The 26,804-nt window shown below is 35.4% G+C and overlaps 4 protein-coding genes across 5 annotated transcripts; 2 read left to right on the top strand and 2 right to left on the bottom strand.

The window, feature by feature from the left end:
- Positions 1-65: 65 nt before the first annotated feature.
- LOC132163354 (uncharacterized) lies at positions 66-4,421 on the top strand. Its single transcript, XM_059573613.1, has 8 exons — positions 66-204; positions 279-346; positions 1,341-1,460; positions 2,236-2,309; positions 2,391-2,448; positions 2,530-2,631; positions 3,386-3,497; positions 4,059-4,421. The coding sequence occupies exons 1-8, from the start codon at positions 137-139 to the stop codon at positions 4,177-4,179; spliced, it is 723 nt and encodes a 240-aa protein (XP_059429596.1). The 5' UTR covers positions 66-136; the 3' UTR covers positions 4,180-4,421.
- A 170-nt stretch (positions 4,422-4,591) lies between these two features.
- LOC132163353 (Holliday junction resolvase MOC1, chloroplastic-like) lies at positions 4,592-10,960 on the bottom strand. 2 transcript variants are annotated; one of them, XM_059573611.1, is made up of 8 exons: positions 10,507-10,960; positions 9,273-9,378; positions 8,459-8,511; positions 7,251-7,382; positions 6,890-6,962; positions 5,844-6,087; positions 5,379-5,491; positions 4,592-5,101 (listed from the first exon to the last, which is right to left on the bottom strand). In XM_059573611.1, the coding sequence occupies exons 1-6, from the start codon at positions 10,912-10,914 to the stop codon at positions 5,999-6,001; spliced, it is 861 nt and encodes a 286-aa protein (XP_059429594.1). In that variant the 5' UTR covers positions 10,915-10,960; the 3' UTR covers positions 4,592-5,101; positions 5,379-5,491; positions 5,844-5,998. The 2 variants fall into 2 exon arrangements, with proteins under 2 accessions (XP_059429594.1, XP_059429593.1); XM_059573610.1 differs by having other exon boundaries at positions 5,379-6,087.
- A 2,179-nt stretch (positions 10,961-13,139) lies between these two features.
- LOC132163877 (uncharacterized) lies at positions 13,140-14,231 on the top strand. The gene has a single exon (XM_059574256.1). It carries the CDS (start codon positions 13,140-13,142, stop codon positions 14,229-14,231), a length of 1,092 nt encoding a protein of 363 aa, XP_059430239.1.
- A 5,488-nt stretch (positions 14,232-19,719) lies between these two features.
- Positions 19,720-24,136, bottom strand: LOC132163605 (F-box protein At2g32560-like). Its single transcript, XM_059573953.1, has 5 exons — positions 22,407-24,136; positions 22,214-22,293; positions 21,876-22,054; positions 21,367-21,441; positions 19,720-20,296 (listed from the first exon to the last, which is right to left on the bottom strand). Exons 1-5 carry the CDS (start codon positions 23,070-23,072, stop codon positions 20,109-20,111), a joined length of 1,188 nt encoding a protein of 395 aa, XP_059429936.1. The 5' UTR covers positions 23,073-24,136; the 3' UTR covers positions 19,720-20,108.
- Positions 24,137-26,804: the final 2,668 nt, after the last annotated feature.

Genomic DNA, 26,804 nt, shown 5'->3' with positions numbered 1-26,804 from the left:
CCCACAGAAAACTTGCCCCAAGCCCAAGCCCAAGCCTAAGCCTTGGTTCAACACGCAAATCGAAAGAACACAAGCGAACCCTTTGTTCAACACAGGGAGAGCACCAGAGCAGAAACAAGAACAGGAGTAGCAGAACATGGAAAGAAAAGAAGAAGACGAAGAAGAGATAGTTTGCTTAGATGAATCTTTCTTCATCAACGACGAGTAAGTCAATCTATCTTGCTCCTTCCTGTCGTTTAATATAGAATACTTATTAGATATGGTGATCAAATGTGCAGTTACCAGCTAACCACTTTTACATTTGGGTCTCAAGTTATTCAGCTCTTTTGTCTCCATTCTGCTTCCAGTGAGTTTCTTCTTGTAGTATTTTAATTCCATAAAGTAATTGTATTTGAGTTAAACCCATGTCAATTTTTTTTTTTATCTAATTTGATTAGAAGTTTTGATTTTTTTTTGAGTGAAGAATGAATGAACTGAGCTTTAGGTAAAGTGAACAAGTTACATGGTAAGTGGCGTGGTTGTCTTAATCAAGATACATCTTTTGGGCAATATAGGAGGAGATTTTGTTGAATGGGATGTTGTGTTTTCTAACATCTATCCAAAGGGTATTAATTGTTCCCATTCTATCTTTCTTTTATACATTACGGTAAGTGGATAGGCCACATTCAAACTATAGGTACTATCAAATGGTTGTGTTTATCTATCACCCTTTGCATACTGACTGAGAAAGAAGAAGGGATCTCCATTAACAAGTGGTTATAATCCTCAACTTCAAGCTCCCAAATAGGACAAAGATTTAGGTGCATAAAATAATTTATACTCCATAACAAATGGAGAAAGATATATTGTGATTACAGATGGATAATGATATTTTTTATGATTAATTTACTGTGAACTGTCATGTTACCAATGTTGACCGGAGTTGCCACATTGTATTACTGTTACAATTATAAGATGAGGTGACTGATCCTTCCAAAGGAGTAATCATTTCACTTGCATGTTTATGTTATGTTCCCCACCTTTTTTTTTGGCTCCATTTGTGGAAGTTTGAGTAATCTTTGATCTTGTGGAGAGCTTAGAATAGACAGTATTCCAAGCTTTTATATTGTCAGCATAGCGTTTGTACATACAAGCTCTCCTAGAGTTGAAGTCAAATTTTCTTACTTCCTCTCTGATGATTTAAGGTTCTTCTGGTTTATCTTACGGAGTTTTTTTTAAATAAAAATTCTGAAACATTATCTTATTTTAAAATCATATTGTATTGTGAATTGTATAACTAGGTATTGTTCTTTTCTTTATTTATTTAATCTTGATCATGGTACTAACTATTCTTGAGACAGCCGATTTTGATCTGACCGGACAATTGGTTTGGCCTGGCGCCATGCTTTTGAATGACTACCTTTCAAAGAATGCCAAGATGCTACAAGGATGTTCTGTTATAGAATTAGGCTCTGGTGTTGGTAAGTAGTTATTTAAGAGAATCTCAAGTCCGTTCTTAATAAGACACATACTTCATTAGAAATGCATCTTATGATCAGGGATGTAGCATTCTGAAATAATAATAAAAGAAGCTAATTAGATGATATTCACCAAAGTTAGATGATGAGAGAGGCAATAAGGACCTGCTGCTTTGGGGTGTTCGGGAGGGTTGGTTCATGGAATGCGTTTTAGGTTTTTCATTTTAGTTGGCTCTATCATACTTTGATTTTTATTTATTTTAAATGAAAAATATTTTCTTTCATGAGATAGCTGTTAGTGGAGAAGACTTCAATTTCACTACTTAACTTCAGCAGAATATATAATCGCAAGTTAAATTTGATAACATACATTATGCAAATATCAAGAGTATCTACTACCCATATTTGTTTGAGCATGGGTAATTTTCATTACTTTTACTTTTCAAAATTTCCCATCCTCAAACAAATAGGTGATCTCTATAATACTTGATTTTGTTAAAAGTGGAAATGCTTCCATCCTTCTTCTCATAAAAACATCGAGGGTGGCATTCTTTCTTAAGGCACTATGATTCAAAATTACTCCACAAAGTTTGTATGCAGCACATGTATATCATAGGATCACATGGCTTATTTTCTTTCTTTTCTTGTGTCTTCTGGATTACGGTCTACACAATATTTATTCCTTTACCCATACATCTTGTAAGGTATTTTAATTAGCTTTATTATGGTTCAGTATCAGACCTTGGTGCATAACACGGTTTCTGCTATTGAATTACAGGAATTACAGGGATACTTTGCAGCAGATTTTGCCGTGATTTTGTGTTAACAGACCATAATGATGAAGTGCTAAAGGCAAGATCATGGAGTTAAGTTTCAATGTTTTCACTTTTGGTAGGTTATTTCTAGTCTTGACTATTTGTACTCCTGTCTCAGATACTGAAGAAAAATATAGACCTGCATGCATCTCCTGAAAATCCAAATTATTGTACTGGTGAGGGAAATAAACTCAAAATGGAAGATATATGATCGGATTACCTGATATCTTTTTTTGTTTTTACTTCCTTGTATGCAGGATTAGTAGCTGAGAAGCTAGAATGGGGAAATTCTGATCAGATAAACGAAATTCTACATAAGTATTCAGGAGGGTTTGATTTAGTTCTGGGAGCTGACATATATATCCTTAAATGTTTCATTCTTCCTCTATTTATTTTCAAAAAAAATATATAGAAACATAGTTATATGCAACTACTGATAGTAAAAATGTGTTCACAAAAGCCAGGGATTGGTCGGGCGTGCAGTTCACATAAAATGGAAGTAAATCTGTGAGCTTGGTTGGTTGGAACACCACAAAAGGCAATCCATATCCTTCTCAGAGGATGTAAAATTTAATCTATTATGTTAGTCATAGCAATTCTATGAGGCTGTCTTTTTCTTCTTAACAATATTGTATCTTTCATTGCATTTGTCCTTTTCTTTTTTCTCCTAGTAGACTTGTCACTTTTGTTGTTGCTTCTGTTTAGCACCTTTGGTATCCAAAATATTTATCTGACCAACTATCATAAGATTTGGCTTGTAAAACATCTCTTTACCTATCTCATGCAATCATAACTTATGTATCTTTCTTAAGCAGGACTATGATTTGAATTTTTCCAAACTTCATAACTTGCCCATATAATGGATATCAAAGTCGGATGACTTTATTATTGTGTAAGGATCCTAGCTCACTTTTTCACCTTAAGTGTACTTAGATGGTTATCTTTAAAAATACAATTGTAGTTCTGGGTTTGGGTCTCACTCATCAATAGGCTTCTTTAAGTGTTGTTACTTGATTTGGAAATCAAACAGTTGCATTTCCGTTTTGACAATAGTAGGAGAAGAAAAATCTAGGGAGAACGAAAAAACAAAAGTGAATCCTTGACAATATTTACGCTTTCAACAATCCAGCATTCCTTTGCTTTTTGACACTGTGAAACAGATTCTTCAAATAAGAGGGAAAGGACAGTGCAAATTCATACTTGCCTACGTATCCCGAGCTAAGATGTAAGTAACACATCATGTTGTGATTTTCTTTACAATGTCCATCCAATGTTTGTGGATATGCTTCATCTAGCGAATTTTGTAGAAGGCAGCTAATATTTACTTCAATGTCACTGACTATTTTGTTATAAACCCTTATGCACCATGCGGATTCCATTGTTTATGTACTCACCTAATGATATTGACATAAGTTATTGTTGAAAACTTCTAGGAATGTGTTTACCGAACTTGTATAGTTCAAGCCTAAGGCATATTTTGGTCTGATGCAGGTCCTAGATTAATTTGAGAAAAACTCCCAATGAAAATTAGTAGGCTGCTTTCCTAAAATTTGGTCAACCTTTATTATGAAAGATATGGAGAAATGTGGAAGATCTGACCTATTAGGTATCCTTTTTATTTAGAAGGATTTACATGAACTCCTCTCACCTGCTTTCTTTGATTAATCATCCCCTTATTGTAAATGCCCTTCCATGCTGTTCATTGTTCTTAAGAGATAACTGCTGCAGATTTAAAGCTTTTCTCAAAATTCCTTCTATTCTTACACGTTCGTTTTTCTCTCTGCAGCATGGATTCATTGGTTATTAGTGAAGCTACTCGGCATGGGATGCAAATAACTGAAGTAGCTGGGACTCGATGTGTTGTTGGAAATCTTGATGGAGTCATCTTTGAGGTCACCCTTCAATAGGAGGATGGGAAACATTCTGGCCCACAATTTTCACAGGCAATGTGGCCATGAGAAGATAGAGCAAATGACAGAAACCCTTGCTTTTGAGTGCAGAGGAATTCTGGATGAGCCATTAATAAACCCTAGGCAAAAGCAGAGGATTCATATTTTTAATGAAATTTGGCTTTAAATGGCCCATTTGAGCTTGGTGTGCTGTTTACTTGCTAATTATGAAATCAGCAGCTAGTTAGTTCACATCTCAACACGGTACATTGTTTCCTTTGTTGTACTATTCCTTTCTTATACAATTTGAATCATATTTAAAAGGGCCTTCCGGGGGGGAAGAGGAGTATTATGCAATCACATTTTATTTATGGGATGAGAACAGATGCGTAGTAAACATCCATCCCAGAAAAAGAAAGTAAAAGGTGAAGAAAACAAATGATAATTGCTAAATTTAGAATAAATAGACCAATAAACAGATCACAGATTTTGAGTGTTCCATAAATTGATTTTCCCTACTTCTTGTCCAACTTATTTCAGAAATTGAGGTCTCCCTTCTAGTTCTCTTCCAAGGAAGACATGCATTCCAATCCTATATCATTTCTTTTTAACTACTGCTTTGGAAATTATTAACCCTAGATGGTTGCAGGTTTTATCTCTCTTCCCAGATTAGCCAGAAAAGTTTAACAGCAGCAACACCTTGATCAGATCCAATGATAGTCTCCCACTCAGTCCACCATGTTCAGATCAACCTCGCAGTGCCTCCACGTTCCCTATCCCTTCAATTAACTTCATCGTTCTCACTATTTAACAACTATATAACAAGTTCGTCATCTCCATATCCTCAATAGTTCAATGAAAACTCAGCAGAAGTGAAGAAATCATCAAATTCAAGCCCCTTTTCCTTTTTCCTTACCATGCACAAAAGCAATTTCTCCTCCTGTAACAAATTTAATTCAGAGAATAGAGATGAAAAAATGAAAGAACAAAAAAAAAAACATGTCAGGAGCAAGAGGAAAGAAAGACAGGAGGACAGAAAGCAGAAAACCCAAGCATACTTTAGGGAAACAAATAAAAAAATCAAGATAAAACAGCAAATTCAGAGTTTTGGGTTGAAAAAGGAGAGGTCAAAGAAAAATTGCAGCAGTCCAAAGAAAAAAATAAGATCTCAAACACCATCATAGAGAAAGAGCAAAAAGAAAAATATTTGAGCTTACATTGATCGGCACACCGCCCTCACTATCATGTCCCAAAGGAAACTCGCCTCTTGCAACCCGCTACAGTGCAATTCTATTTGGCTTCTTGTGTTTTTGACTGCAATCTCATTCACCTCATCAAAGAATTGTTTGTCAATTCAAGTAGTTGAAACAGATTTTCACATTCAATCTCATCTCATTTTGGAGATTAGAATGGATAAACTCATGTCCTTTGTGATTATTTTGTTTTAGATGTCTATCTAAACTGAAAATCATAATCTAGTGTACTTAAAAGACATTGAGAGAGCAATTAAATAGAGAGAATGACTAGCCCTTACTTCCAAAAGGAAAGACTTTGTCATTGGAATATCTAATATTCCTTTAATGATTCAGATATGCAGAATTACAATGGGATGTACATGGTGGGATTCCAATCCCACAAAATCAGTATATGATTGATAAAAAATGGTTATACCAGTCTTTTACCAGGTCTCATGAATCTGAGAGAAACACCAAAGCTCTAAAAAAATTGAATCTTTCAAGCTGCTATGTTAGTCAGTCCACTTCTCATTCAATAACTAATTCCACCGAATGCTTTAAGAGAATTGAGACCTCGCAAATGCCTGGCCAGTTTGCGAATATTAAGGCACCAACTCCTCTGATACGCATGATGAATCTAACTTCTTCAGTCCCTTGCCAAAGGCAGCAATGAGTAAAGCCTCAGCCCTTCCTGCAAATTTCAGGAAATACAGAAGTATATGGGAAAACAATCTATGATCAGTAAGCAAAACACACTTTTCACTCAGTATTTTGAAGAGGTACCAATAGAAAATAAGTTTCTAACACTTGGTCTTTCCAGAACAGTGCACTCACTTGGTTCTCCAGTCCCATATAAGGCAACATTTATTCTGTGAACTAAGTGTAGGTTAATACCCTAACCATGTTGACATGCATGAAAGTGCAGAATGAGTTTATTATGTTCTTAAACATGCTGTCACTGAGGAGTTGCAAGTGATCCCCCTTGCCATCATAGACAAAATGGTTACTTTCGGCTATGCTAAATGCATTAAGGGAGTCACTTCTTCAGAGTTTTTGGTTTTGATCTCCAAGGACGCAAAAAAACATACTTATCTTTACAAACTGTTCTTGATAGTTCTGCAAAATGTGTGGAGGAACAAGAACATTTTTAAGCTGAAGGAGACACCTTTTATGAAATTCAAGAAAAGGGTTTTTGACAGTAATATATATGCATTCATGTCAGGTGGAACTGTCGGTATCAGAAATTGTTTTTCCACAATGAGTTTATAGCACTAGCTCAAATTAGTGAGTGTGTGTTATCTTCTCTTTTTGGTACTGCTCAGAAACATTTAGGCACCTTGTGCAGGTGAATGAATATCAGGCTTTCCAAAAAGCACAATAATACTAAACTCTGAAGCAACACATGATCCAAGGGTTTGGCCTAAGTTCCATTCGCTCAGTCATAACATACAGAAAATAAATTTCCATTCAAATAAATGAGACAGTTAGACTACCGTGATCCTTTTTTCTTTTCAGCAGTGGACTCAACGTTGGAAATAATGTGGATGCAACTCTCCGGCTTTCGTCCTGTTGAGTCAAAATGCAGCATCTATATTTGAGTAAAAGAAAGCTGATAATGTTGCGTTTGATGTGAAAATAAATATCACCGAACAGTTTAAAACAGAAGACAAAGCCAGCATAAAGTGATTGAAAGTAATATTGAAAGCAAATAAAAAAATAGTTAAATTGAAGATTCAAGAGGTCTGTATTAACACAACAATAAATGAGCCAACTTCATTTTCAGGATAAATGTAACTGCATTAGATAACAATGAGAAAAGCCCATGCTAGTGCGTGAGGCTAGGATCAAACCAACCTTTGTAGAGCTCCTTCCAGAGAGCTCAAATTTGTTTTTCCATAACAGAGATGGCACCGGAACAACAGAAAATCCCGATGCAACTAAGACCCCAATCCATAGTCCGTACCCAAATCCTCCACTCCACCACCCCTTCACTCAGAAAAGGAAAATATTGTAAGCATTAAGTATGAAAATTTAGTATTACTTGCTAAAATTAAATGCTAGCAGAACCAAAGGCATGACGTAAAAAATCTATCCAAAAAACGAGATGCCATCAATTGGATGCAAATTTTTCGAAAAGTTTGATTCTGAAATGGAAAACTGAGAGATTATCCACCTTTGACTAGCATAGGTCCTTGGTATGAGGGCCTCACTTGGCCATTTCTAATAAATTAAGCTACTTAAAGGAAAGAGACTGCACATTTAAATTTACTTTGATAAAATATAATAAGACAAATATGAAATTGGATTTCTCCAGCTCGATTGTTTTTGAAGTATTTGTAATAACTACTTTTGAAATTTTGTAATAATCTCAAACTTTCTAGTCTTCACATCCATTGAGTAGCAACACTCACATTTAATGAGAAAAACTCACTAAATGTCTAGCAGTATTGCCATTTTCAAAAGTGAGATGTTAGTATAAGAGCAATAATGGAATATAGTCAGGAACATTATGCTTAAGGCAGTTTAGGAATGTAGAAAGAAGCCCAATCACCTAAGGAACAGTAGGTGGAAGAGATAGTGACTAGAAAAAAATAACCTTAAATGGTTGTAACTGGAAAACGAGGCATTTTGAATAACAATGTCTATAAAACACTTTCTTGAGTGGAAAAGTAAACAGTATCAAGAGAGAATGATAAGTGTGGAGCTAACATCTTTAAATTAAATTGCACTAGTACAATAGTGCATTATATCAAATGAGAAACTCTGGTTCGTTTGACAAAACTTTTTAAAGTTACTTTTTGCGTTTTGGTTGTAATGTGACATAAAGCTGAAGATAGTTTTAAGTTATTTGTTAATGTCTTTTCGCTAAAAACAAAAAAGCTACCCTAAAAAGTGTTGCCAAATGAGTCCTGTCTTCCCCCTCTCCCTGCGAGCATGATGGAATTAACTTGTTTTTCTTGGTCAAAGGAGTAGATTAGCAAGGTTCCCTAGCACTATTATTTGACAGAATAGTAAGGTAACGACACACATGAAATTAATAGACTTTCAAGAACAAAAGAAACCTGTTTGCCATCTTGTGGATAAGGGATTGATTGTTCTATATATGCGGTAGTTCCTGGAAAATAAAAAAAATATAAAAAAGGCTGGTTCATTAGAAAAATATCACTCAAGCTTTTATAGCAATAAAGCACCCATATAAGCATGATTTTAAGAAGATTGCTCCAATAACTAACCAATGAAAACAAGATATCTTGCCAACTGTGTATTCCACATCACAGGAAGATCCTAAGGCATTGTCATCGTTATCATGGATACTAATCTGTATGAATTTTGAAGATATAACAAAAATGAGGCTCTAGTAAAGCCCTTCAGAATGAAGAAGTATTGAGTAGCAGATAGACCACCAAATTGGGGTACAAAAAAAGCACACTTTATCCCTCGTCCATACATGAAATCTTATCCAAGTCTCACAAAGTACATTTTTCCAAAACAAGTACTGTGAGATTCATTCACCTCAATTAAGAATTAATGTTTCCCACAGCAAGTGAGGGAGAATATATGCCTCTCCTCTTGGATAAGCCAGCTGGCTAAGAGTAAGTTAACCCAGAAAACCAAAAGAAGGAAGGATAGAAAAGCAATATAAATTATTGACATATTAATACTAGTCTGCATTTAGTACTATATTTCTGGAATAGAGAACAATCAGATATTCCAATCTTTAATCCACCATGAAATCATGAAAAGAAGCTAAAGCATTCAGCTGAACCTCGGCACTCAAATCAAGTATTTCAAAAAATGCTTACAGAAACAGACAGACAGACAAACATAAAGAGGAAACTATAGAAAAGGGAAGGAAAAAAAAAAAAAAACTGATACCGATGGGAGCATCGAGACTGCGAAGCAACTGCACAATAGACTTGGCATCTAAACGTCGTCGAACTCTTTTCCCAACCGGTACTTGCAAGTGTGGAGAGTCAAATACCTGTAGCATTAGACCAATAATAATAATTATAATCAGAGAAGTATATATTGCTTGAGAAACTTCTGGTCCACTGGGCCCGTAAGCAGTGTTATTGCACCAGACAAAGTAACAAGTAATAAAACCAAAAGCAGATAAAACACCTAAACATGATAGGTTGAATTTCTTCTCATGAAATAACACAACTGATAAGTGCAGAACACATGCCACTAGAAACAAGAAAATTATAGTCATAAAGGGCATGAAAATTTAATAAAATGGGATTTTCTTTTTTCTTTTTTTATCATTTAAAACAATTTGAGAGGTCATTCACCCAGATCTTATTAGATGTTCTTTTCATTTTCTGCAAGTAATCAAAATTTTACTGAAGAAAAAGAGATATAAGCCAGGTACACTGGAGTAACACAGTAAATATGGAAGAAGTTTCAAAAAAGAATTATAAGAGATGCTTCCAAAGGCACTCATCCAATCATATAATGATTTTAGAAATGAAGAGTTAAACACATTCTGATTAAGCTCAACACCATTGAAAGTTTGATTATTGCGCTCTTGAAACGAAGGTCACTTGATGCAAGGTAGTATTTTACACCAAATCGTGTAGCAACTGTTGCCACCAACCTCCCTTTCAAGTTACAAACATCTCTATAATTGTTGTGAGCATTTCCCAGTATTCCCCAATTGGGGATAATGCTAGTGACCATAGAGCCCTTATGACCGTATAATCTAATGAAATGAACTAGAAAGAAAAACCATGCCTTTAATTTAAAAGGTAATAATAAACACTCTCCACATACAGGTTTTTTCTCAGAAGTGATGCTCAGAAATACAGATTTATAATTCTGACATAAAAAAAAAAAAAAAAAAAAAAAAGCCTGTCTTAATTACACAATATTCCTTTCAATTTTAAAATGTGTGTCTGTTTTTAATTTCTACTTCTATGGTTGCTCTTTTAGAACGCAAGTATGCATTGTCAATAAGAACCAAACCTATTCTACACTAACTTCCCATATCAAACACTTGGCTCAATATATATACCCATCCAGAAATACAAAACAATATATTTCTTAATTTTTTCGAAGAAAAACATTCTTTAAGAAAAAATTGAAAATTTAAGGAAACCCATTTAGTTACCTGAGCAGAAAAACCGGACTCGACGCTTTTCAAGAGCGCCAATGCCCCATTAAGATCTGGGTCTATGCCCAGAACCCAATCCGAAGCCGCATTGGTCCCATTGCCATTTAAAGGGTCGGACTCATGGGGAAAAGGGCAGGTGAGGGATTCCAACCAGTTCTCCTTGAGCTGGGCAGCGGTTTTCTTAACAACCCTGTCCCTAACACCGTTGCGTGAAAGAGCGGTTTTTGCTTTTCTTGGTAAGAGAATTGGAGGTTGCTCTGAACTGAGCGGAGTTAGAGAAGAGGTACAAAAGAAGGCTTTGAGTTTGGAGGAGGAGGAGAAGGTTGGTTTGAGTTTGGAGGAGAAAGGGTTCATGAAATAGGCTGGCGTTGGTTGCTGGTGTGCTCGGATTTGAAGGGCTTCCATTCCATCAAAAACCCAAAAACTCAGAGAGACAGAGTGAGAGAGTTCATAACAGAGTTGTCAGTTTGAGTGAGGATGTTATAATATGTTAACATGTAATATTTTGAAATTTATTTATTTTATTCAAAACTTGCTCTTGTAAAAGCCTAAGAAATATAAATATAAAATATGTTAAATAGTATTTCTTTTTTCCAATGACAGAATTTTCTTTCAATCCACTCGGGAGAAAATATCTTTCAATCCATTTAAAATAGTGTCAACTGTCTATAAACATTTAAAACGTTAGTCTAAATTAGTAAACTGCTATTAATGACTTTAAAACTTTAAGGTGTATTTTAAATGTTTACACATGCTTGACACTATTTTAAATGGGTTTGAAAATATTTCTTGCAGATTGATTTAAAGGAAATTTCTGTCCTTTCCAAATTACATGAATGAATATGTAAATAAATGAATAAAATTTCTAAATCTTATTTGAAATCATTCGGGGGAAAAATATATGTTTTTTTTTCTCTCTAAATATGATTTTTTAAAGAAAAATTCACATACTCCTTTTAAACTACTATCAAATTGACAATATTTTTCTCAAACTTTCAATTGGGATAATATCTCCCCAAATTACTAAAAAAAAATTGACACCATCCCTAAGGACAGGAAAAAAAAACAAAAATACTCCAATAAATTCAGAAAATAAAATAAAATAAAAACAATAATTTTTTTTCTTTAAGATTTTAAAGAAAATAAAATAAAATTGCACACCCCAATTTTTTTCAGTTTTTTTTTTTTTTTTTAATTATTTCATTAGAAAGGACATTGAATTTTTTTTTTTTTTTTTTTTTTTTTTTTTTTGTAGTTTAGTAGAACACTGTCTCAATTGAAATATATATATATATATATAGTATTTAAAAAAAAAAATGGTCTGATGGTCATAAGAATGGATTTTTATCAAATTGCTCCATAAGATTCAAAAGTTATTAAATTTTTTTTTTTTTTTTTTTTCTAATCAAAAGTTATTAATTTACTCTCAAAGGTTAAAACCATTATAAAATAGATCTTGTCCACCGTCCCTCGATGATAACAATTTGAATACTAATATATCACTTAATTAAGGAAATAAATATTGAAATTTAAAAAATAATCAGAAAGTTAACCTATTGATGAGAAAGGTAATCGGTGATATTTGATTATTTTTGTGGGTTTGTTCTTGTGATTTTCTGTTGTTGATGCTATGTTTGGCTAAAAATGGGTATTGGAATAGGATTTGAAGCTGTCGATTTTGGGTTCAAATTGTTGTGGGTTTACTTATGATTTTCGATGGTTGGTCCTTTGTTGTTGGTCGAGAATGGGTGGAGAAAATTTTTAGGTGTTGTCCTTGTTTTTGGTTAGGGAACCAAATAGTTACAAAAAATAAAAATAAAAACGCGGTTTGAGTTTGGTTAAATCTGACCCTTGAATTGTTAACTGCATATGTGTTGTAGTTTAAAACTACACGTTATTGTAGCCTGCAAAACGCAACTAAATTACAAAAGTTTTCTGGGTTCCATTGTATCCATTTGCATACCATTTCTGGTAGAGATAAATAATTTATCATTGAAATTCATTGACATTGTAAGACACTTAAGGAGCAATTTCGATTTTCTGCCTCTTATTTTTCTTTACTCTTGCTGTGAGGGAATCTAGGAGCCAATATTTAGGCTGCAGACTGGTTGTTCTACAGGATTTGTTGAATATTTCATGGTTCAACCACAATCCCACCTCCCGTGACTCAATCATTTCACCTGAAAATCTTGGACAAATCAAGGCTTGGATGTTTGATTCCCTTTGTTGTTTTGCACCCTATATATTATTGAAAAGGCAAAACAAATAGAATAATCGATTGAGAAGATTACAAGGATAAGCACAATGAACAGTGAGGGGTATAAACTATGAATACTTGAACACAAAAGGACATATTTTTGGTCCTGGATGAATGGCAAAAGCACTAAGATTAGGGATAATTTTATAAACTCCTAAAGTTACATAAAAAAAAGAAAAAAATCTTCAAAGATTATTCTTTTGGGTGTTATAATCTGCTTGAGTTTTGAAGATTAACTTGGATGATGGAGACCAGCTGTTGATATATATGACAAGGTTTCCTTTACTTCAGGAGCAAAAACCTCTGCACTCACACCCTTTTCCAAGGTACCCATTATAAACATTTTTTTTTTTTGCCATTTTCTTGTATATCAATGGAGAGCCCCAATGATTTTTCCTATGCGAGTGAACCCACCAGCCCAAGTAGATGCAGCCTAGAGAGCAAGATGTACTTCTACAGTGTGCCAACTAGTCCTACCTGCAGAGGGGTAAGTGCTTCATTTGGGTTTGAAACTGAGCCTCCATCACCAAGAACATATGAAGATGCCACTTCCTCTTTTGGTGATGATTTTGAATTTGAAACTAGTCGCCGTTTCAGTGTTGAATCAGGCCAGAATTTTGAGAACCCATTTGATCATCAGCAGCAACAAGTGCAGCGTGGGAATTCCCTTCCTACTGCTATGGCATTTGCTGATGAGCTCTTTTGTGATGGCAAAGTCCTCCCACTCGCACCTCCTCTCAAACTACCACCGCGTCTTCGGAATGTCAACAACAAGAGCAGCAACCAAAGCTCGGCGGCGTCTTCCCCTCGGTCTCCGAGTTCGGTTATTAATAAGCTCTCGTTTTCTCGCCGGAGCTTGTGGAATGATGATTTCGATCCATTCATGGCGGCTTTGGAGAATGTTAGGGAGGAAAAGAGAGGGAAAACACGAGGCGACAATCGTAGACAGGCTCGGTCGCTTTCACCATTTCGGGCCACCAGACCACAGCAGTCCGACGACTCGGTGGGCTCAAGCTCACCTAAGCTAAGGGAGCCCAATAGCTTGGCTCAAGTAGGTCAAAGCCCAAAGAAGTTGGAGGAGCCCAAGGGGTTGTCATTTGCAAGACAATTGAGGCTTGTGAAAATAGACCATGAAATGCCCACCAAGCCCAGTTTGGAAGCAGGAGAGAATGCTAGAGAAAGTGCAGAGCATTGTATAAGTAAGAGCAAGAGCAAGAGACAGAAAATAAGGAAATTTCTCTTCAAGAGTGCATCAATGAGGGAGTTAACTGATAAAAACAAAGTAAGGGATCAAAATACAGCATCTTGGAAGGCAAGATTTCTGAGGAGATTTAGCTTCAAGCCTGCAGGGTCAGCCCAATTCAATGGGGATATGAGGGTGGCTAAAGTGACCAAGATGACTTTGATTCAATACAGACCAAAGCTTCTTATGTGCATGGGTTTTGGGGCAAGGTATGTGAATTGAATAGGCCACAATTGGGCCGAGGAGTTTCATTTCTTTCAAATTAGGTTGAAGAAAATTCTTTCAACCTAATAATGATAGGTGTATTTAAAACATGTGATTATCATATGCTCAAAAGATACTTGTCAGATTAACAGACCAAATTGATTTAGATCGGAGGAAAATTTTGTCCTTTCAAAATATTAGTGTCTGAATATTTGTATGGGACAAATTTTATGTTGTGCTTTTCCTATTATTCTTATGGTAGCACTTGTATCAATTAAGTGGGCTTTTTATGGGAAATTACAATGCTTTTTTTTTTTTTTTTTTTGCCCTATTCTCACTGCCTATTAATTGGTAATTCAGTTAATTTAATTCACAATACAAAGCTAAAAGGGATTGTTTTGAATTTGATTAAGGAATTCTTTGAAAACTTGTCTTGAAATTAGAGGAGATTACAATGCTAAAAGGGAACCTCAAGGGGGCTTAATTATGGAAGTATTTTCAACTACCTTGTGGGATATTATGATTAAGGAGATCATATATCCAGCATATTAATTAGCACATGCATGCGACCTCAGAACTCAATAATTTCTTTGTATTTGATTTGTCGAGCATATGAACTTAGAGATTGGAATTATATTCATAAATTTCTTTTTATTTGGTAAGACTTGAGCATAAGATCCTTCGCAACTTTACCCAACTCCTTAAAATTTAGGCTAAAATTCACATTTTCGCACAATGGGCAAGGGCTGTATTTAATAAAAAAAAAATGCATAATTTTAAGGGTTAATAACTTTTTTGGTACTTGGGTTTTAATGTTTTTATTTTTTCACTCATAAGTTTTAAAACATGACAAATCTAATATATCAGATTTTGAAAAAGACCGAATCACCACCTCCGTTAATTTTTGTCCATCCCAATTAACGGTAGTCCACGTCATCTGCTCTTATATCGCGACACGTGTCCTAAAAATAATATTAAATAATAAAAATATAAAATAATAAACCTTAAAAAAAAAAAAATCTATGGGGGTGGCCAAACCACCCCTTTTGGGGGTGGTTCGGCCATCCCCATAGAATTTTCAATTTTTTTTTTTTTTTTTAGGTTTATTATTTTATATTATTATTATTTTTAGAACACATGTCGCAATATAAGAGCAGATGATGTGGACTGCAGTTAATTGGGATGGACAAAAAATTAACGGAGGTAGTGATTCGGCATTTTCCAAAATCCGAGGTACTAGATTTGTCATGTTTTAAAACCTAATGGAGAAAATAAAAACATTAAAACCCAAGTACCAAAAAAGTTATTAACCATAATTTTAAAAGGTAAACCACAAATTTACTAAACTTTTAATTGTATCTTTAAAAAATATACTTATAAACTATGTTTTGAAATCACTATTTTTTCAGGCTACTAAACCAAATGGATACTTTGATCATCCAGATATTTAGCATCATAATTTTTTTGCTTCCTTTTTAGCCAAATAGTATAGTATTAGATTAGGCTTGTCCTCCTTTAAAAGTCTCATAGTGCAAATTTCCGTGCACATGTTATTACTAAGTGGGCCGGTTTCCATCTCGATTTCGAAAATATTCTCAAAGAATCCCTCATTCTCTCTTCCATCTGAATCGGGAATGGAAAATATCATCAATTGTAACCCTTATTTCCCTATTCAATTAAAAAAATGGAAAAATGTTCTAATGGTTAGTGAGGTATTGAATTTAATGAAATCGTTTTCAGAGGTTGAAAAGTTATTAATTTACTCCTCAAAGTTAAAATTGTTATCAAATATATCATTTCATATATGATCCACCTTTCATTAAATTTTTAACAGTGTTATCACGTCATTTCTAATCAATAAATGACATCTATCTCGTTTAAAATAAAATATAAATAAAAAATAAAAATTTATTAGGCCACCACCAAATTGGCCAAAAGGGTTGGTTGAACCTAAGGCGGTCGGACCACCCTTATAATTTTTTTTTTAATATATATTTTTATTAAGTAGGATACATGTCATAACAAAGAAACAATGGAGGAAAATATATATATATTAAAAAAGAAGAGCACAGGTGGCGGGTCAACGGTCATTCCATACAGGACTCTGTTAAGGGTGACAGCCTTACTGCCATATGTTTTCTAATGTCGGCCGTCTCAAACATCAGAGTGATTTCTTGTTCCACAAGGAACTTCCCTTTTAGAAACCCTAGGAGAGAACTTCACATCATTCCAAATTCCAGGTTTTTCTCTCTTTGCAAGGAAAAAAAAAAAAGGATGGGGAAAGGCTCAGAGGCAAGCAAGTTCGATGATTTCATTGACAAAAACTACCCTGAAGAACTGAGAGAGGTAGGGAGAGCGGCATTGCTTTGCAATTCCATAAGGCACATGATATTGGACAAGCAAACTGCTACAACTTTGGAGGCACTGAAAAGAAAGCATAAGGCAGCAACAAAGCCACGAGAATCTAGCCTTCCCATTGAACCCTATAACCCTCCAGAAATCCCACCGGTACAGAGCCTTATTAGCCTCATTGGAGCATGCTCAAAGCCTTTCGAGAAGCAGCTGACAGATAGTGATATCAGGGATGATCAAAGCAGGTTGTCCATGAACAAACAGGACGTCGAAAACTTTCTCCTGCCATTGTTGGGTGGGGATGAAAATATTAATCTGGGAATTCCTGTCACCACGTATGACTTGGAAGGCAAGGCATACCCAATGGTGTTCAAGCAGTGGGCGTCCAAGATTTACATTCTCACTGGAGGGTGGAAAAGGTTTTCCCACGAACATCATCTGAGCAGGCATGAAGATTTTGTAACTATCTGGATGTTCCGCCATAATGTCACCGGCAACCTTTGCTTCGTCATCTCTTCCAGAAGATTGCCGGTGTTTGAGCCCATCAAGAGGAGAAGGACGACAGCACATAATTGAGCAATGGACTGGCATGGAAGGTATGCAAGTAGGGTTCTTTATGAGTTACTAAAAATAAGTAGTCAGGTTGTAGGTTGGGTAAATTACTAGCTAATTCATGGTATGTTGCGTTTGCAGTAGGAATTAATTAGTGGGCATATTGTCCATAGAGTGTTTTACAATATGCCAGTGGTAGATTTTGAATGGTTTTGCTGGGAAACGCAAATATATATGTAATCTTATTGGCACTCCTAACAAGTTATATATGTTTTTTTTTTTGGTATTTAGCAAAGAGCCTACATGCCATGTTTAGCTTGTTCATGATTAGGAGGTGATAATTCGTACTCGCGTGTTGGATTAAGTCTCGTTAAAGTATAGATATAAGACTATATAGATTAACTATAACCAAGTTTATTTAATTAAACAAGTAAGGCTCCTCAACCCTCATAAGTTAATTTTGTGTTGGATTTATGTCGGATTTATAGGTTGTGTTAAAAATTGCCCATCCTAAATATCGAGTTTCGGGTTCAAGTAATATCGAAGCGTGGATATAAGATTATTTAAATCAACTTTAGTCTAACCCATTTAATTAAACGGGTCAGACCTTTTAACCCTAACTCGCTAATTTCGTGTTAGATTTACAGGTTAGCCCGCCCTATTTGTGATGCATTTTCATGGTTGTTTGTTTGTGTCTATACATTGATAGCAGCACAAATAGTTTGCTGGCACATGGTTGTAGGTTTGTGTCTCTACATTGATAGTAGCACAAGTAGTTTGATGCTCTAGCCAATGAATCAATGTACATGAATGGTTCCATCAGATTTTAAGAATACGTTTTTCTTATGAACAAAAATTCTTGGCATCTGAAAAAATCTGAGGCTCCTCTGTTAACTTAGGCGACTCTGCTTTAACTTATTTTGCAAACTAAGCATGATCAGGTATTGCTTATGATCATGCTATTTTCAGCATTGCAAAAGGAAAAAGTCTGATATGCAATCACTGACTAGAGACCATGAAAATTGAAGGGGCTTTACTATTCTCTTTTTATGATATTTCATCATTATGCTGGAAGTATGAGTTTGTCCTTTGTTTTGGTGTACTTTGTTGTAGGGCTGAGCAAATTACCGATTAACCGACTTTCGACCGACACCGACCGTTACCGACTAAATGGCGGACAATAGGCGGCATGATTTTTTTTATTCCGAATTTTTCGGTTCGGTAGGCGGAAGAGGTTTTTTAACCGAACCGACTTTACCGACCGACTTTCGACCGACTTTACCGACAAATTTGCCACTTTTCCACATACCGACTTAACCGACACCGACTTTACCGACTTCCGACCAACACCGACTTTACCGACCGCATTTGGTTCGAAATGCGAAATAAATTAAAATTTGACGGAATAAGTCGGTGAAATAACCGATTTTACCGACATTGTCGGTTCAAAAGGCGAAAATAAAAATTTTCTACCGAAACCGACATTACCGACCGACGCTCAGCCCTACTTTGTTGTTGTCTGTTTTGAGATTTTGAAATCTGTTTCAAAATCTTGGTTTCTGCTGGTTTATTGCAAAATTGTACAGAGGTATAGTTGATGTTATAAAAATTGATACTGATTCATCCAAAAAAAATACAGAGTTTGGAATTAACTTATCTTTACCGACAGGCTCACTACCTGTCTACGGACACTTGGATATTACTAGTGTTCAAGTTCCATTCAACTGTTTCGGTTATTTTGACATGTTCTTGTCAGTTTGTCATGTAGAAGTGGGTACCTGATAAACTCATCTATGTAGAAACTTTGTCTGTAAGGTATGTATCTCTGATTTTGAAGCTTCAAAACGGGTGCGCACAAACGAAGAACAGATCAACGGTATATTCTCATGGTTTTCTTGTTGTTTTTCGCAAATTAGGTTGTTGGAAAATTTTACTAACTCAGCCTTTAAAAGTGTCATGTGTTCCTTAATATGTAAAAAACATGTTTTTTTTTTAATACTACGTATTTCTCACATGCTTTTTTAATAGGATTAAAAAAAAAATGCTTCTCAAATTCTCAAGGAACACATGATACTTTCAAAAACTTAGTTGAAATAATTATTACAACCCAATCTATTGGAAATTTGTCCTTTTGGGATTGGCCTACCAAAAAAATCCTATTGATTGCTTAGGGAGTAGATCATAGCAAGAGGAGAAACATTAATGATGACACAAACAATGTACAGTTGGGGGTTTTGATTTTGTGATTCTCAGAAAGTTGGGGCTGATCTTTTTCTCTAAAAAAATAAGGGCAAAAAGTTGGGATTCGAGAGAAAGCAGCTGCTCTAGACACATTGAGAAAATGGGGTCCTCGTCAGTCCTTCAAGTGAGTATACAAATCCGAAGACATCAATAGGGGAAGCCAATAAGCCATAATGGTGGCGTTTTCAATACCATTCAGCATGTATTCTTTCATCTTCATCGTACTCTATTAGCTACTTCATCTGTTTACAACTTGTAACAAAAAAATTGACTCCAGGTTGAGGAGGTTTTGCAGCAATCCAGGCATAAAAAGCTTCTTAATTTCTGGGTGATTTATATTTGAGAGAGAGAGAGAGAGAGAGAGAGAGAAATTGATGCTATAAGATTTCAAAGCTATCATTCTTATGTTGTTATCCCAACCAAAAAGGAAGGGACTATCTATTAAAATACAATATATATCATGGGGGTAAATATTGTACATCAATTTGGCGTAAACAGGAGGCAATTTTCATGGATTGGCATTTCATGAAACACCCTGAAATCTCCCAGAAGAAAAATGTAAACCTTAAAAAGGAAAACAAAGGGAGCATGGCCTCCACATCCATGCAACTGAATAAGAAGCTGGTTTTCAATTTCTGAAATCCACTTTTGCGAAGTGAAAATTCAGTTAATTCATTTGATACAGAAGAATGGGCCTCTATGTTCAATGCGTGGGGATGCAGTAATAACCCTTTCAATACAAAGGGTGTACTATTCCAAGACTTCTGCCGGCCAAAGCCGCTTCCATGTGGAAATCTCAACTTCATTCTTAAGCTTTCTGATTCCTCCATAAAACCCATCTGCCTCATTTCCCTCTTCCCTGTGGTCTTTCCGGTCGACAGTCGCACGCCTCCACTGTGAACCAGGGGTGTACTGATTGAACTCCAGCACCACATTGTCTGTTGGCACAAATTGAAGGTTACAACTTAAATTAGCATCCAGTAAACAGCAAGGCATTTACTGCTGATATTGTTTCTTTTGCTTTTTTCTTCCCTTCCATACACTATTTATTCTAAATTTACTATTACAATAAAATATTCTTGTAATGGATATTCATGAAGCACCAAGCTGAAATGCCCTTGGCTGTAAGGAAAGCTTAGACCCTGTTAAATTCTAATTTATACCCAGTAAATCAAAATAAGCAAATCGTTAAAAAAACAGTAAACCAAACCATCCTTGAGCAGATGTTTTTAAGGTTTTTTTTTTTTTTTTTTTAAAAAAAAAAACAGTGTATGTAAACCCTAAAAGAGGTTTCACCTGCTTGAAGTAGACTGATTTGCTTTAACACAAAAAGCTATACCACTTTGTCAAGTGGCAAGTTGCAAGCAGAAACAATTTTGCTACTATTTTATATTTTATTGATCATTATTTCCTTGCTGATGATTTGTTGCGGTCATGGAAAAAAACACAGAAATTTCTTGTGAAATGAGTGGTAGATGGAAGTTACTTTTGAGGTGCAACTTGATTAGAGAGCACCTATTGGTAGCCAATTAACATAAATGAAAAAAAAGGCGGCTAACAATGACATTATATAGCCCACATAGCAAGGAAAAGATTTCTAACAGGGCAAAAGACAGAGGAAACCTTGAATTCTTGCAGTGTGGTTGGCCACAAATATTCCACTGAGACAGAAGTTATCATAGTGTTGGTGGAAACCATGACATGCTGACAGGGATATATGTTTTGGGGACCAACCAAATAGCATAAATGGCGGTCCAAATATTGAAAAATTGAATTCAAGAAAGGGACCTTGCCTAAACTGGTGTGGTCTGTGAAAGTATACTTCACATTCATGCCATCCACATTTTAGAGATGTCATTGGCTTCTTGCAAGACTAATAACAAAATCTTACACATTTTTACCCCCTCCTACCCATCTTTCTCTCTCTCTTCCACCTTTTTCCTCTAAAGACTCATAAATAGAAGGGAAATACAGATGCAAGTAAAAAAGAAAGATGAGATCAACTCACCGCTATGATGACAACGGCAGTAATTTTCATTTCCATCACACAATTCCAAGTGACCTACGATACCATACCACCAACCTGCAACATATGGAACCTCTTATCAAGCAGTGAATATATTTTATAAATGATGGAAGAATAATTTTAAAATATAATATTCATTATTTATTTTGTATGATCATCAGGCGTGGCGCCAGCCTCTGGAAAAATAACGGGATTAAGCTTGAAAAAGTATTTTTTATAGGAATTAGGTTTAACTACTTTCTAGTAGCATGACATGTCAATTGGTATTTCCCCAAACTATATTCAATCTTCCTTGAAGTTTCTTACAAGGACTTCTTTGCTTCTATCCATCTCCCACCAACCCAGATTATATAACAAGAGAAATAATAAAACAAAGAAAAAGAATCTAGAAAATCAAAACAAGTAGCCACCCAATATTGAGCTAGATAAAATTGACAGAAAAAGTAAGCATATAAATGTTCACTGCAAGGAGATTTGTGTGAGGAACAAACCATAAGGGAACTCTTTGTTTCTTCTCCACTGAATCTCAATGTGATCGCCAGGGCGTAACTCACTCAAACAGTCGGAGATGTGAAGATCGTGTGGAGGAGTATCAACAGGTGGTGCTCTTAGCCTTTCCCACGGCACACCATTCTCAATAGCAACTGGTCTCCTTCCATGAGGTGGATACCTGCAATAGACAAACTCTTTTGAAGTTAAAACAAACCACCCAGATGAGAAAAAACCACATATTATCATCTCCTAATCAAACTATCCCAGAGTTATACATATTGAAAAAACAATAGAATTACCCAAAATCAAGTCCGAAGAAGGCTATTTGTCCAATTACCTGGCTTGGAAGGTGTCAGTGCGCGAATCATAGCTAACTTCAGCATCATAGCATGACAACATAAACCCAACATGGCCATTCTACAAAAAAAAAAAAAAAAACCGAAATTGGTTAAAAAAACTGGTGACCAAAATATGAACTTGAAGCTGAAAGAAGCTTTATCATAGCCGATACATATAACAACAATCAATACCTCGCGGTTATAGACCTGAGCAGGGAACCAGAATTTGCCAGTCTCAAGAGCAAGATACCAAGCCATGATGGAATCGACAGGTAAAGAATTTCTCCGCCTGCTGGTATCATCAACCTTGGACTTAAACAATGAAAAAGGCCAACTGAGAGCTAGAAGCCTCATCAGCCCCTTCTGCTTGCCTTGCTTTACATAGTTAGAATCTGTTTTCGAAGCAAGATACCATTGCCACTCTCTGTAAGCAGCAGGGCCGATTATTGTGTCCCATTTCTGTTTCATGTGCTTCTCCCAAAGGTGGTCGCTCTTGCATCTCTCCCTCAAAGAGCTGCAAACACCAGCCGTGCTACAAAGTGCAGCCGGAGGCAGCCTCTCAAGAATGCATTCCAAGGCCAACTCAGGCAAGTCCAACACCGACATCTGTCCGGTCTCCTCAAAGTTGTCTACTTTGGGACTCAGACTCTTCTTTATCAAAGACATTTTGTACGGAATTAGAGAAAGACGGCTACTTAAGAGGGAATTCTTTATCAACTCGGGTATGGAAAAGAATGATAAGTCTTTCCAAAACCAGAGGGACAACAATCTCACCTCATTAGCCCATGGTGGGAGCGGTTTGAGAGGCGTTATAAAGAGGATGAAGGAGAAGCAAGTGATCAAGAAGTAAAGTAGCATTACAAAAAGGGACTACTATTTACGGGTCAAAAGAGGCTCGCTCATCAGTGTGAATATGGCGATGTCAATGGAGGAACCAATTATGTAACAAGCAAATGGCAAAATAAAGAGGAAACAGAATTTCGTTTCACTTCCTTCTCAACCACCTAAAAATAAACAAGCAAAGAGGATCTTCAAACAACTTTCAAATATGGGTTCTTATTGGCTCGACGAAAGCCCACCAAACCCCAACGGTGGGCCTCCTCATCAAAGTTTAATCGGACTAAAGGAGGAGAGCAACTATAGACACCTCAAAGGAACGAACTTTGGTGGGAAGTCACCTCAGCCAATCCAATCTAGAAAGCAAAGGAAGCGAAGAGCTTCTTCTCCCTCTTCTTTTTTCTTAAAAAAAAATGGCCCCCCAAAAAAAGGAACCCAACCGTACAGACAAGCTCAACAGCTGTCATACAAAGAGAGGGAGAAGAGTAAATGGGTTTGTACCAGATGCTTAACAAGAAAAAGAGGGGGGTTGTATTGGATGAACCCAGGAAGCCAATGAAGGTGGGGCACTCAGATCCGATATGGCTTTTTTCTGACAACTGGAAAACTTCGAATCCCAAGAAAATGATCAAGATAAGTCTAGATACAAAGACCCATATCTCCAAAATCTTTGAATTCCTGCTGAACAAACAAATCTTTTTGCAAATAATAAGGTAGAGAACAGATCTAGGTTGTTGGGGTTGAAGCACAATTAGGTGCACCCAACCCCTCAATATCTCTATAAACTAATGGAAAAGACTCCAGAAGTCCAAGACAAAAGCACCTTGTGGAGGGGTGGTGATGGAGGTGAGGAGGAAGAGAAGATAAAGAGATTGATAAAGAGGATGATGATGGACGTGAGGTGTTGGGTCCCTCCCACCTCAGTCCAACAGATTCTTCACCACGGTCACCAAATCCTCCTCCACCCACAGACCTTTCAATCTCTCTTTCCCTGTTTCCCTCTCCCCCTCTCTCTCTCTCTCTCTCTTAGGCCGAATACCAAATAGGTGGTGCACAAACGAGATTGTGAGAGTGGGGAAAAAGAAACTAACATTTATGTCACTGATTGGGCGGTAATAGTTAAACATCTTTTTGGAGGGTATAATTGTGTGGTCATAAAGAAGAAAAAAAACAATACCCGTTTTTCAAACTCACTAAGAAAATCCATACTAAACAACGTACGGCAAAAGGAATCGCGAAGATATCAATGGTGGATAATAGCTTAGAGATATATTCTGGTGTGTCGTCAACTACTTTCAATCCAACGTTGTCACCACCCAAATAACACCACGTGGCGTCTTCTCTACCAATCCCTATGACCTATCTCTAAAATCTCTGTCACTTTCTTTCCCTTCTTTTTTTATTTTTTTAATAAAAGCTAAACCCAACACGTTACTCCAAGAAAAAAAAAAAAAAAAAAAAGCATATTTTTAAGAAGTCACGTTTCTAATAATTTAGAATGATATATTGATATGATTCTAAATTATTAGAGACGTGACTTCTTAAAAATATGCTTCTTTTCTTTTCTTTTTTTCTTTTTTTCTTTTTTTTTTTAATTTGGATGTATGCAAACTTTATAGGAAAAATAAAAAATACATGAATATTATTAGCTTTGCTCTATTTGAATTAGATTTTTTTTTTTTTCTTTCAATATAGCATTATATCACTTATTAAGTTGTTCACTTACATACCACGTGTACACCCGATGTTTGAGTTAAATGAGATCAAGTTATGATTATTCAACATGATTCGAATAAGACAGGTGACATTTAGGACTGACAATTTTGACACTACCCACGAACCTAATACGAAATTAACGAGTTAGAATTAATGGGTCATTTAATTAAATAAGTTAGATTAGAGTTTAATTGTCTAGTCTTATACATGAGTAATGCTATAAGTATTCCTATAATTTTTTCAGAGTCATTCCAAATGTGATGTGACTTTTAAAATTACTGTTAAATTTAAGATGTGATATATTAATGTTTGATCTATTAGTAATTTTAAAAACCACAATATATTTGAGATGACTATAAAAAAAATCTAAAAAGACTTATAATATCACTCCTTATGCACATATCTCAACACATTTCAAACCAAACCGCAAACACGTGAATACATATTGTTAGTGTTAAATTCAAGGGCGGAGTTCTTACACGTCTACAAAAACTATCATTAATGATTTTATGTTGTCACTTTCATAGAAGACCTAGAAACGAATATTAGGTTAAAATTCAATATAAAATCATGACATTAATTGCAATGCTCTTATCACTTGATTGTGTGATAAGCATGGAATAATTAAAGATCAATTATGATAAAAAAAAAAAAAAAGAAAAGAAAAATGAGAAATGAGAAAATTTTAATGGACACAAATTTCCTCCAAATTAATTTGGAAGAAATTTTATTCAACCTACGTTGATAGTGACAAGTGTCAATCAATATTTTTGAGTTTCTAAAAAATTTAATGTTTAAATTTTTAGACTAGTGGAATAACAATAAATGACTATTAAAATATTAAATAAAACACGGACAGAGTTTTTAATAACATGTGAGATGCATATGAGTTTTTAATATTATTTATTTCAACTTTTTTCTTACTATTATAAAAAAAAACACGTGCATATCATATGTTCAAATGACATGTATCATTTTTATAGACTGAGTTGAAAGAAGTTCCTCCAACTTAGTTTGAAGGAAAACTCTGTTCATAAAACACTACATTTTGCACTTATTAGACTAGGTTGAAGAAATTTTTGTCCGATTTTCATTGTGGAAGACGGTTGAATCTAACCGTGTGATTTTATTGATTAATTGCTCAAATTTAAAATTTATGAATTATTATGAATTACCATTAAGATAAGATAAAAAAAAATTACCCTATATGAATTATTATGAATTACCATTTAAGATAAGATAAAAAAAAATTACCCTATATGAATTATTATGAATTACCATTTGTGTACAAAGTAGAAACCCAAGATCAATCAAATCAAGGGAGAGCATCCAAAACAGTTGCAGTGACTGCAATCCAGCCGACTACACAGAAGCGAAACTTCCTCGGACACAGCCGGATTCCGGCCAAAGACGCAACTAGATATCGCGTGGAAAACACTGCCCAGCCACAACTCACAAGTGAGGAGCGTGGTGGTTACGCCAGCGTCAATGCTCGTAGAGGAGACACAAGGACGACCTGAAAAGTTAGTGGGTTTGCGTTGGACGGTGTCAAACAGTAGAGTGGTGATCCACCAATCAGGGCGAGCCTTTTATGCGATTGCACACGCGTGATTTGCACGTGCATGTTGCTTTTTATTCATTTACTTCTTTTCAATATCTGATTCCAACTTCCAAGGCACTCATACCTAGACTAGCCTTTTCTATAGGCTTTTGTTGCAACATCATGAATGATTGATGCAATGTTATATTATTTTTATTTTTTATTTTAAAATTTAAAACTTATAAAATATATATTTAAATTTAAGAAAAAATATAATTTAACCTTCTAAACTACAGTCATTTGCAATTTAGCCTCAAAATGTTTAAAAAATAATAAAGTAACCCCTAAACTACCGACCAGTTGTAATTTGACTACTATGTTAGTTATCACCGTCAAATAGGATGTAAAATTCAATACGACGTTGTTTTGACAAGGTTAAATTACTTAAAATGCCATTTTGGAAAAAAAAAAAATCAATTTAAAAAATGCCCCCAAAA

This window comes from Corylus avellana, chromosome ca10, assembly GCF_901000735.1.
Source record: "Corylus avellana chromosome ca10, CavTom2PMs-1.0".
Classification (NCBI taxonomy): domain Eukaryota; kingdom Viridiplantae; phylum Streptophyta; class Magnoliopsida; order Fagales; family Betulaceae; genus Corylus; species Corylus avellana.
This window is presented reverse-complemented; position numbering and strand designations above follow the sequence as displayed.

Excerpts from the sequence above, each read along its gene's own strand:
- LOC132163354 (XM_059573613.1), top strand. The coding sequence starts at position 137 with ATGGAAAGAAAAGAAGAAGACGAAGAAGAGATAGTTTGCTTAGATGAA. Across the intron at positions 1,461-2,235 it reads AGAATTAGGCTCTGGTGTTG|GAATTACAGGGATACTTTGC; the intron begins GTAAGTAGTTAT and ends ATTGAATTACAG. Across the intron at positions 2,310-2,390 it reads ATAATGATGAAGTGCTAAAG|ATACTGAAGAAAAATATAGA; the intron begins GCAAGATCATGG and ends CTCCTGTCTCAG.
- LOC132163353 (XM_059573610.1), bottom strand. The coding sequence starts at position 10,914 with ATGGAAGCCCTTCAAATCCGAGCACACCAGCAACCAACGCCAGCCTAT. Across the intron at positions 7,383-8,458 it reads ATCCACAAGATGGCAAACAG|GGGTGGTGGAGTGGAGGATT; the intron begins GTTTCTTTTGTT and ends TTCTGAGTGAAG. Across the intron at positions 6,088-6,889 it reads GAAAAGAAAAAAGGATCACG|GAAGGGCTGAGGCTTTACTC; the intron begins GTAGTCTAACTG and ends TGAAATTTGCAG.
- LOC132163877 (XM_059574256.1), top strand. The coding sequence starts at position 13,140 with ATGGAGAGCCCCAATGATTTTTCCTATGCGAGTGAACCCACCAGCCCA.
- LOC132163605 (XM_059573953.1), bottom strand. The coding sequence starts at position 23,072 with ATGCTACTTTACTTCTTGATCACTTGCTTCTCCTTCATCCTCTTTATA. Across the intron at positions 22,055-22,213 it reads ACTGACACCTTCCAAGCCAG|GTATCCACCTCATGGAAGGA; the intron begins GTAATTGGACAA and ends TGTCTATTGCAG. Across the intron at positions 21,442-21,875 it reads AAACAAAGAGTTCCCTTATG|GTTGGTGGTATGGTATCGTA; the intron begins GTTTGTTCCTCA and ends CATATGTTGCAG.